Raw genomic sequence first — 12,342 nt, forward strand, 5'->3', positions numbered from 1 at the left:
GCTGTGTCTCTTTCATCTGCCAACATAGTTATTAAAGGATCAAAAAGGAAAAGCAACATGAAATAATGTGTGGGCTCTAATCACTTCCTTTCCACACAGTATTGTGTTCTATGTCACCACAATGTGGTAAGTTATTTTGTTGCTGTATGTGGACCCACGTTGTTCACTAGCGCTATGAGTGGCTGAGAAGTCAGTTACATTTTAAATTTAAACAGCTGAACTGTCATGATGGGATTTACTTGATGCAGTAAATCCCATCCATCTATGTAGTGCTCTCAGCAGGTTCAAATAAACACAACACAGGTCAAGAGCCTGAGAGCTGTACACATAAACCTTGTCATTTCCAAATTGAACAGCGGTGACACTGATTCAGCTAGGTACCAAAGACATCTGAAACACTGTCATGTGATGACATGTACACAAGAGATACAGTTTTTGAGTCTATGATATGAGAACTGGACATAGGTTTACCTACAGTGTTGTGTATGTGAAGGATTGCTGGCATTAACAATACAAAAGTGCACATGCTGAAAATGAGTGCATGTTTGCAGTTGAGTCTGTCTGTATCACTTAGTAACTTCAGGAATACTGTATGAGAGTCTTCTTCAATCATCTTTAGGTGAAACAAACTTTCTCTGTGTCCTAGTTGGCCATGGCTACAGCCTCCTGGCTGAAGATAATGTCCACTCTGATGTTAATTCCTCTCAGTAATGAAGGGCCGGCCGACCGTGATTAATGGTTCACTGCCAATTAACCGCCATCCTCCCCAGAGGGGCCTGCATGCTGTAATCTGTGGCCGCTGCCAAGCCAACACACTCTACCATCAATCTCTCCCAGGAGACACACAGCTCTGAGAAGAGGAAGGGGAGCGCGGAGGGCAGGGGTGCAGGGTACCAAGAATTAAAGACTTAATGAATCAAACACCGGTATTTTTACAAACTCCCTCTATAGCGCACCTCTAACTTAATCATTGTGAACATTTTCTGAAATAAAGTCAACACCCACTTTTTGGCAAAGTGTCATTAATTTGCTGAGCATGTATGTGACCTTTGTGCCAGAAAAGAGGAGAAAAAGATAGAAGAGGTGGAAGTGAGCTTTAAGACTTAATAAATCAAGCTGAGACATTTTTGATAGAGTACGTTTGAAGAATTTATATTATATTAGCTAGTACACACTGGGAAGAGAGACAGGAAAGGTGGAAGAGAGAGGGCATGCTTTCAAATTCCAAAATTAAATATATGAACACATGCCCGTATATGTGAGAAATGTTGTCATATTTGTAACACATATTATCATCTATTAACTAAACATATTTGCCCCCTCTGTATAATATATGGCAGTATATGCATATCCCATATATGTTGAACATCTATATGAAAACAACTTATTAAACAATTTTGAACAACTTTTATGGTCATGTATATGCACCCATACATGCTCAACATGCATATATGACAGTGGCAGGTGCTGACTCAAAAAATTTGCACAGGACGCATGGAATTTGTAATATATGTGAGACTTATTTGTCCATATATGAAATTGGGCCAAATTAAAATACAGCTTATACATGGGTATTTATCCCTTATATGTGTATTATATTTCCATATGGGAGACAAAACCTGGCACACACTGGACTCAAATGTGTGACATAAAATTCATATCTAAAGCACATGCCTGTTGATATGACAGGATACCAGAATCTAAAGTACTTTCAACAACTCCAGGACTCTATATTGTAAGTCTCAGTTTAGACCAGGTGATCATTTTGGGAAATAGGATTTGCACCCAATTTGTTATAACTCCTGAGATTCTGCATTATCCATGAGCGAGTGCTGAAAATTTTTAGGGTAACTTTACTTTATGATCTGCTTATTTTATTGGTACTCTTTGACTTCTTTCCCCACTAAATGACGTTATTGAACTAGATCACACTTCCATGGCTATGAGCCTCTTCACTCTGCTTTGCTAGGTGGGCTGTTTTAAGAGAGCTTCATTTCAGGCTGAAGAGAAGGATAATCTGCCATTGTATTCTCCAGCCCGAATGAGCCCATCTGATAAAAAAAAAAAAAAATACACCAAGATAACACACAGAGGACTCATTCCAAAAGTTGAAACTTACAGCACATCTAAAATTTGAGAGGGGGGCTAACATTTGGGAAAGCCCCTTTAAAACCCCTTCGTATAGTAAAACCTGCATCAAGAGCAGGGGGGGATTATTAAAAAAGGCTTCTTAATATAGTAATGGCTCTTTGAATGTCTTTCCTTTGAGCTCCAACTTCACTTTCATTAGCTGCCCTGGTTTCTTCCCATTGGATTCAAGTCCCTGGCTTTTGGAAATGGATTTACTATTCAGAGCGGGAGGAGTGAGTGGTAGCAAAGTTTCGTGCTGACTGTAGAAGTTGGAGTCTTAGCACTGTGTTTGACAAGAGACGGGAGGTTCAATGGCTGTGACTGCTGCCGTTGCCGCTGCTCTGGTGGGCCCTGACGCTGAGCTCCATGGCTGGAGCTCTGGCTTGACGATTGAAGCCCATTAAAAGCAGATCAAAGGGCCTTCCTCCCTCTCTCTCCCTCTTTCTTGCTCTCTCCCTTTCTCCCCCTCTAATCCTGCAAATGTATGCTGATTCAAAACATGTTTAGAGGAGCTAGGAGCAATCCCAGGACATGTATCTTGCTCTCTCTCTCTCGCCTTGCTTCTCATTAACAACCTTATTAAACTATAAAAATGATGAAATGCTGTACAGTGCATATGTGTGCTTATGCACCCATTTCATTGAATTTTTATCAGTCTACATACACAACCTATCTGCATGAACGTAGTATGCACTGAAACTCTTCAACCCCTCTCGATTCCTGGTAATCCACCCACTCAGACTGACATTATAATAAATGCTTGGTTGATATTCTGCTCTCTTCAGTTTTCCCCGACTCTCTCTTAAACAAACTCTTCTAAATCTCTCCCAGTCTTTCTAGTGAGGCCATTTGGCTGGAGAAAGGCCCAGAAGATTTTTTTTGGGTGCTGGATAATCCCTTCAAGCCTCCAAAAGGCCTCATTTACAGTTTTCCTTCTCCATGCTTCATCACCCTCTCCTGCTGTCTCTCTCACTTTCTGTCTATTGCAATCTCTCCCTCTTCCCCAACCCTTCCATCCCCACCCGCTCTGTCTCCCGCTGCCTAACCCTCTGCGTGTAGGGAGCAGACAGTGGCGCTCATTTCACTTCGATTAATCCCCTCTCACTTTCTTAAAGACTTCAATTACTGCCTCCTCTATTAGCGGCTCATCTCTGCTAATGCCTGTATCTCCCCGGCCAGGGCTTATTTTCACATGCATGCGGAGCCAAGGACGCACAGACACACACACACGCACGCACGCACGCACGCACGCACGCACGCACGCACGCACGCACGCACGCACGCACGCACACATAGAGACACATACATACAGGCAGCTTTGCTTTCCACAGCTGACCAAACTCTCTCCTGTTCTCCTACATGCACATATGCACATGCACATGTATGCATGTACCCTCTCTCTCTCACACACATGGAAACACATACACACACAAACAAGCAACTAAATGGAGAGGGTCCTCTTTAAACTAAAATTGGGAGCATGTTGACGAGGAGGGTTGGGGTTGATGTGGAGAGGGGAGGCGGGACTAAATGAGCATAAGCTTTGGCAGACTCAGACACCTCGGCACAAAGAGTGCAGGGCACAAGTCATCTTATAAAAATCTCTTCTTCCCCTCCTCTCTCCATCTTCCAGCTCTAATCTCCTCTCTCTCGTTTGCTCCCCATCTGGTAAACTGCACCCACTCTTCCAATCTCCTTGTTCTCACTCTCTATTTCCCTCGCTTTTTCTCTTCATCTGACTCACATGCTTGATGATGTGAGTCGTGCGTTTGAAGTTTAGCTGCTCCTGTCTAATTGGCGGTTGCAATTACTGACTCACCAGGACACAGGATGCTGTTGTTTTTCCTTGTGCAGTGACTAAAAAGAGATGGCTCTCCAGGGTCAGATTGCAGCCACTTCACTCCTCTCAGCGGAGAACAAGCCCTTTGTGTGGGCTTCAGTTGGTATCATTACAATAATCACAGGTAAGTGGAAAGGAGGCCAGCAAAGAAATAAGGCTCACTGCTATTTTTCTGTTTTGGTGGTACCCAGGCTCGACAGTAATGGCTGCCTGGTTGCATTCAGCATCTCAGTTTGGGTCACTGTCAACTATTTGTGTGGTTGCCCATGTGACAACCATGCTTTCTGTGAAAAAAAAAAAAAAAAAAACCTTCATGAAAAAAGTGAGTGTTATTTGGGCTACATTGTTTTAATGAAGAGACTTGACAAAACTGAACTTTCTTAGTTGGTTATTAGCTACGAGCATGCTGGTATCACTAGGGATCATCTATCAAATCATTATGCACAAGCATGAATTGAATCATCTAATCTCGCCTCATGGCTCACGACAAGCCACGCTCATTCATGTATTCTGATAAACCATCTTGACTCTGAACAACCACATGACTCTGCCACAACAAGATTCCATCATGTTGCACTTTCTTTTTGAGGTCAGTATACCCAAAGCAGCATTTCTATTGACTGACTGTGCAAACTTGCGTGTCAAAGTCCACCACATGTGGCGTGCATCTCTGCAGATGTAAAGACTATTATCATACATTTTTTTTTATACATACCCTAAAATGTAGTAATGAAATACTTAAATGGGAAAAACTGCCTCACAAGCAAATATTGTTTAATATTTTTTTCTTTTATTGTTTTGACATAGTCCAAGAGAAGGAAATCTCATTTGTAAGGGAGAGCTGTCCAAGGCCAGACAGAAGCCAGATGAATAAAAAGACAAACTGTTAAATAAACAAGTTGAATCCGACCCAAATGCAAAATAAAACCTTAATAAGTCCAAATATTAACCACTGAAATATGACAACCAGGTTTTAATTTCAGGGATAAAAAACAAATGCTGGTTGCCAGGCCGGGAATCATTTCTGCAAGTTAGTGTTGGGCTCTACTTACCTTTTCTAGGCACCTTTTCTGTTTTTAAGTATAGGCGTCTGAAGGAAAGACCAAACATCTTTTTCATCACAATAGTGAGAATTAGGGAGTCTAGCCAAGTGTCTCAAAACATGAGGGAAGCCAATTTAGCATACAATGGTTGGCTGTCTGAGTGTGTTCATCTCTTTGGCAGACATCTCCTGGCTGACAATGGTTAGAGAAGGGGGACAGGACAACGTAGGTTTTTCCCTACAGTGTCCATCAATGTAACAATCCCCCTTACTTGCTAAAGTGGATTATTTGAGGCAATTTCAACAAAATCGCCCAAACAAAACAGAAAGAGAGGAATAGGACCAATAGGAGAAGAGGAAGATTAGAAAGAGGAGTGGAAGGAGAGATAGACAAAAAGGAGAGGATAATGGGGAAAAGAGAGACTGGGGAGACAATCAGGATGAGAGAGGAGAGGAGGTAAGAGGAACGAGGTCTCAAGGTTTCTTGTGGATGAGCGATGAAGGATGGCAGGCACGCTGATGCTCATCCAGGCGAGCAGACTGACTGGCAGACCGGGTGGGTGGTGAGGAGGTGGGAGAGGGGAGGCCACCCATACCCCCCACCCCACCCTCTGTCGCACTGTGATCAGGCGTCCCTTAGAGAGCAGTGGCCTCTTTGAGTTATACGTCCCTTTAATAATCCATCTGGGGCGCGGTGCAGTCGGCCAGGCCCATAAAGACCTGATTTATCCCCTTGCTGGAAATGAGAGGACCTGGCAGTGCAGGGCGGAAAGCACGGCTGCTGGCCCTCCTGTCAAGAGATAGAGCTGATGGACTGCCTGCCGCGCCATCCACCACCCACAGCCACTCCGCCCCTTAGCACAGAGCATCCTTCCCCAGCCTGCCCTGCCTCTCCTCATCCCTTTCCCTGGCTCTTCTCATCAGGGCTCAATAAGTCTCTTTATGGTCGCTCAGCAGGAGAGGAAAAGTACTTCTGTTTCATCCTCCTGCCTGTCTGTTCGTATACTTGCAGCCATTTAAAATGGTGGTGGTAATTTGCATTTTTGCCGTGTCATGCTTCAAAGTGTTTCTTGAAGCCTGTCCAAACAATTTGGCAATGTGCTGATTGGTGTTGCAAACTACCCCACATTGTGCTGTGTATTTTGTTTGATTGCAACAGTATCTGTCACAGGCTCCCATTAGCTTTGTCTTCTGAGTGCATGAATAGGAATGAAATGTGGGGACTTTGCTCTGCTGGCTGCTGGAAAAGTGATGGGGGCTATACCAGATCAAAGCCAAATGGAAGGGAAGTTGGAGGGATGAAGGGAAGGTGGGATGGAGGGATGGGGAGGGAAAGAGTGCTGGCACAGCAGAAGGGAGCTGTGAGAGCACAGGGGGAGCAGTGTGTCTGGGGCCAGGCATCCCCCAGCACCGCCAGACAGATCCTCTTACACACACACACACACACTCACACTCTCACACACAGACACGTCTGAGCGAGCTTTTAGCGGCACCAGAGTGGAAACATTAAAACAAACACCTGTCTCTGTTAATGTGTTGTTTATAGGCTATCTATTAATGAAAGGAGAATTGAATAATGTCTGAAATTCAATGGCAAGTTAGGATTTTATTCTTCTCCCTCCCCTCCTCTCCTATTTCTTTATTCTTATATCTCCTCTTTACATTACAGTTTCCCTGAATAATCTCAATCTTGCTCTCTGTCTTCCTATTTCTAAGCTCACATTCAAGCTACCATGTTAGCTCTCACTCTGGCTCCCTGGCTAATCTACCCATTTGTTCTTAAAGGGTTCAGTCAGCCTGATCAGCCGTGATTGCCCTTCTCATTTGAGCAGCCAACTTGCTCTCTTTCTCTCCCTCCATCCCTTCCTCCCTTTCCCCTTTCCTCTCTCCCTCCTTCTCCTCCATGGATCATAACCCTGCTTTAGATAGCTTTCATTCCTCCAACTCCTCAAAGCCAGAGTCTTAAGCACATGAACTTCTGAAGTGGCTTGAGCTGGCCCCGTATCTTTTATTCCACTTTGAATGCTAATGCCTAGATTTGAAGAAACTTTGCTTGGAGCGGCCTGCACTCTCTTTGCCACTCTCCAGCTGAATTTGGGATGGTAGCCTATTTGATCCTGCCGGAAGGGAAAATTCAGCAGACCTCTGCCTTACCCCCTGGTAAGTCTGACTTTGTAGAGGGAACTCAGACTGTAAACAGAGATTTTTTTTTCACTTTAACTCTTTACCTTTCACATTATCAAATGTCTTTCCTCTACACAGTAATAGCTTTGGCTGCTCTACAGTACAGTTTGTTTTAACCCCTTGAACAATGACTTTCTCTCAAATTTCCCCACCCTTTTTTTTCCATATTGTACAACAACGGCACCTATATGTTCTCTATTTGCTTGTTGCAACGCTTCACTGAAGCTACATCACACTTACACTGAGTGAAATATTGTTTTATGGCTGCACCATTACATCAAATTGAAAATATCTAAATCTCTTGTGCTTTATTTTATAAACACTTCGCTGTAATTCAGCAGAACATATTTGGTATCTTTGGATACCTTGGGATCTTTGCTGGAATTTAAAATAAAGTTCTGTGGGTTTGAACAAAGCTTGGCTGCACCGCATGCATTTGTAATAACGAGGGAACTGATGAGAGTGGTAGGAATGTCATAATATTTCTCTGGTTTCATATTTACAGCTCTTTTGAAGTTGAAGTTGCAGGTTTTGGTTCACATGAAGAACAATGAACAAACTGTGTTGAGTTAGATTAGTTCAATGGAACAGAGCTGAATGATGCAAGTCTCTGCTCAAACAATTCGCCAGAAACCAGAAATTACCAGACCACTTCTTTCTCCATGTCCATTTCTCTTCCTGCATTCCCTGCGCATCCCTCTCTCTCCTGGTGTTCGTTCTCCTCCTCTCCTGTTGCCCACGGCATGTTCGTTTCTCATTTGTAATTCAGATTTCCTGGCGTAATTCACCAACAGAAAGAGCGACACATTACTGGCCGTTGAATGAATTAGCCTGTAACAAGGTCGGCCGCCCGCTCTCATCTACTCTCTTCCCTCTTTCTTTTTTTTTTTCCTTTTTTTTATGGTGTTTGATCACCCCTCTTCCTCCACCCACCCTGCAGCCACATCACCTGCAATTTATGACCTTCAACTTTCTCATTAACACCCTCCCTTCATCCCTCTAACCCTCTATCCTTCCATCTCTCCTTCACAAGTGAGACAGGAGCTCTCATTACTGACACCAACAATTTACTGCCTTACATTCCTCAGCTATTTCCTCCCTCTACCTCTCTCTCACTCTGTCAGCTCTCTTCATGCGGCCTATCCCATCTCAACCTCCTCAAATTTTTCTCGCTCTCTCTATTCCTCTCATACCTCATACTTTCTTTGTGGATTACATTTTTTCACCAACTCTTGGCTACACTTTTTGTCTCTCTGCCCTCTTTCTCTCTCTGTCCCTCACATACAGCCTCCTCCAAGGCCCGCTAAGATCTAAATCTTTGTTTTCCAGCTTGCCCACTGAGAGTGAGTGTGTGTTAGTCTGATGCTGCTGGGCCTTGGCACTGTCCAGCTAAGTGACTGCTGTTTGGCTGCAGATGTTTCACTCGGAGGGGCAGTAGACTGGGGCAGTGTGTCAATGGTGATGAGAGGATGAGCTTTCAGGCCAGGAGACAGAGGAAAGGAGCTCTCTCTCTCTCTCTCTCTCTCTCTCTCTCTCTCTCCCTCCCTCTCTCTCTTTTTCTCTCTCTGGCTTCACTGAAGGCTCTGTGCTTCACGTTTTGCAAGTGGCATGGAGCCATGGAGCTGAGCTCTCTCTGCCTGGCATGTGCTACATTCCTCCAATGACCCACTGCCGAGGGGCCACACTTGTAACCAAGAGTCTTCTCTCTTGTCTCTGTGACGCTGCACGACTTCTCTAAAATAAACAAAATTATCCTTGCGATGACAGATCTCAAAGCTGAAATTAAAACACTCACAAAAAGGCCCATTTTAGCATCCACTGTGCATCTTCACTTTCAATATTAAAGTCAAATTTGATCTATAAGGAGGGAGCCTCCTCCTCTTAAGTGAGGAAGAGGCTTCTCGCCTGTAAACAAGCAATTATACACACTCAGCACGCAGAGTGGGACTGTGCTGTCTGTCAATACCTACTTAAGGCTGTCACAGAAAGTGGATGTAAGTGGTGTCGGCCATAAAGTGTAAATCTCCGGCAAAAGAAAAAAAAAAAAAAAAGCTGAGTTTAGCATAAGCTGAAATTAAGCTGGCAATATAGGACATCCAAATATCTCTGACTCTAGCTGCATCATTAGGCAGAGAGAGGGTGAGGAAGTGCTGCAGTGCCACTGTCATGAAGAAACAGCACATCAACCATATGTCATCCATATTCTAACAATGTGTGCATATGATGGATAGTAATAGGAAGTTAGTGGAGAGTGGTCTATGGATGTATATGTGTATGCACATCTCCAGTTGGTGAATGTATGTATGCATGTGTGACAACATGCATGTGTCCATGCATGTGTGTACGTTAATGTGCATGTACAATATGTGAATGTCACTGAAAGGGAAGAGGAGTGTGTGTGTTCTCCCTGCTGCTCACCTCCCTGCTCACAGAGCTGCTGGGCCAGAGCGTCCTTGAAGATGATCTGTCCTCGATGTGTTGCTGTGGCCCTGAGAGATGGAAAGAGAAGGAAAGAGAGAACAGGAGAGAAAGAAAAGGAGAGAGAGAGCATTAACACACACGGTGCTGAGGAGAAAGATAACGAGTCTGCCTTCCAATATGAAAATGAACCCGGCACAGATGGCATCATTTGCCACAAAATGAAAGTGTGTGTATTCAAGCATCCCACACACACAAAAAAGAATATCTGCCCTTATTGAAAAGAACTGAGGTAAATATGATATGACTTTCGAGGGTGAAAACAACAACATTTAGCATCAACAGTTGAAACAGCCAAAAATGGCAAGCACACAAACAAGCCTCTCCATGGCTTCATTTACGTGCACACAACAGTACAACGGCTGCCAGTTCTCTGATTAAGGCGATAGCACACTTAAGCCATTTAGGGCGCTTTTCCATTGCATAGTATCTGCTCTACTCGCATCGGCTTTACTTGCTTTACTCTTCTGCATTTCATTTTCCATTTCACACAGTATCCCCTCAGCTTGAAGTCCTGTTGTCACTTGTGGGCTTGTCGACTAGTTTTTCCTCCCTTCTCTACTAGTGTTTTAGATAGATAGATAGATTGATAGATAGATGTACTTTATTGATCCCAACCAGGGAAATTCTGGTGTTCCAGCAGCAACAGTAGAAACATATAATAAAGTTAAATAAAATAGAATAAAGGCTAAATATATACAATAAAGACTATAAAGACTAAAAACTAAAATTATACATGAATGAATATGAAATGAAATATACAGATGGAACTAAGTATATACATGATTGCATAGATAAGGAGAGTTAGTATGAAACCGCGAAACCAAGAACCAAGTGGCAGAACCTGACGCCCGGTAGTGGGATTCAGGAACTAACCGACTTGATTCGGCCTCTTAAGGAATCATCACTTCCCCTCCAGTCTGAAAAACAGTGTGAATGTATATTAACCTAGGATGTAATATATAGATACTAAATAATAAATAAACAGTTAAGGTGCTGGGTAATGGATAATAAATAAAAAACAGTTAAGGTGCTGGGTAATGGAGTGTTAAAAACAGAACTATACAGCAGACAGTTGTGAGTCTCTGTCTGACAGATGTGATTTGTTGTACAGTGCGATGGCTTTTATTTAACAATAATTTAAAAAATAAAAATAAAATAATAATTAAAATAATTAAAAAAAATCAGCAAGACCTACTTGAAATGGTTGCTTCACATGAACAATATAAGTGTAACTAAAATATTTGCTGTTTTTTTTTTTTTTTTTTTTTTTTTTTTACATGGATAGATTATCAACTATGACACGTTTCACAAGTCCTGCTTTTTGGATTTCCTGATTGTAAGCAGCACCTGGCTGGGCTTCGCTACTGGTGGGGCTTCGCTGTTGAATTGACTGTTCAGTGGTCTGCAGTGTTTCACATACATTTTAGTATCGGCTCAGCTCTCTTGGAACTTGGTGGTTCCAAAGATACTATCTGGTACCAGGTGCTGTCCAAAAGCAAAAACCAAAAACCAAAAGAAAAAGAGTAGAGTAGTAATGGAAAAGTGCCTTTGGATTCTTTAAACTCACACTAACCTTGATAACTCAGAATACATTGGACCTATTGTTATCGAAAGTATTTATATGGAAATTACACTAGTAAAATGTATACATTTTCACTACTGTGCAGTGCAATGCCAAAAGGTTTTGGAAAAGCTCTTCATTTACATTGTTCTATTTTTTGGTCTATGAGAGACAAAAACATAGCATACTGTATCTCTTCCACTCTCATTTCCTCTTGATACTCATCGCTTCCCTGCACTTCCTACTCTTATCTTTCTTCTTATATGCCTGTGTGTATTTAATGGCGCAGTGTGCTATACTTATGGAGGAGAAAATAAATTTCTTTCAGTTGCTGTGAAATGTATTATTTATTCAGATATGGAGGAAACTTAAAGAATCTAAGAGGGTGAAATGACTTGGTGTGCGGTGAGATGTTTTACACAGATGCTGAGCCAGTCTTTACTGTACTGCAACTACAAAGAGAGACCCACTCTCTGCTGAAATAGCAGAGGGACACTGGATAAAGACACATGCTGTAAAAGCAACTCTCTAGTACGGAAAATGCATAGAGTATAGACTGAAATGTCATGGTGAACCCCCTGCTGTCACTGTATATGGTGTATCCCTTTACAGCTCAGTATACCCAGTTCCAGTCATAATAGCAAACTCTAAATGCAGAACATTTTTACCAACAACACTTAACAAATATGACAACTGGAAAAACATTATCTAGATAGAAAGCAGAGGCTGACAGAAAAAGAAAAAAAAAGTAAATGGGACAAAATGACATCAAAACATGGGAAATAATGTGGAAAAATATAGTATAAGAGGTTGAGTTTTAAAAGTGGCTTAAATTATTCAGATACTGTTTTAGCTAGTTTAATCTCCTCGGGCAGCTTGTTCTAAAGCTTAGTTGCGTATCAGTAATGTTTCAGTAAAGCTGATAATGTTGAAGGAATAGACAGATTGACTGGAGGGCAAGAGACGGCTGGCAGGATGACATGAAGACATAAATGATGTCAAAGAGGCGTGAGGGCTGGTGGCCTTTTCTCCCGAGTGCCTCCAGGAGCAATCTCTGACAACAGTTCAGCACATAGATGTACATAAGGTTAAAGTAATCACACA

General features: G+C 42.5%; 1 protein-coding gene across 1 annotated transcript in view; it reads right to left on the reverse strand.

Moving 5' to 3' along the window:
• Nucleotides 1-12,342, reverse strand: part of reln (reelin) — a 112,447-nt gene that overhangs the window by 40,569 nt on the left and 59,536 nt on the right. The window contains exon 4 of the mRNA XM_030054501.1: nt 9,615-9,685. Coding sequence (XP_029910361.1) covers nt 9,615-9,685 — 71 coding nt within the window. The remainder of the gene's footprint in view (nt 1-9,614; nt 9,686-12,342) is intronic.

The sequence above is a fragment of the Myripristis murdjan genome, chromosome 6 (genome assembly GCF_902150065.1).
Source record: "Myripristis murdjan chromosome 6, fMyrMur1.1, whole genome shotgun sequence".
Classification (NCBI taxonomy): domain Eukaryota; kingdom Metazoa; phylum Chordata; class Actinopteri; order Holocentriformes; family Holocentridae; genus Myripristis; species Myripristis murdjan.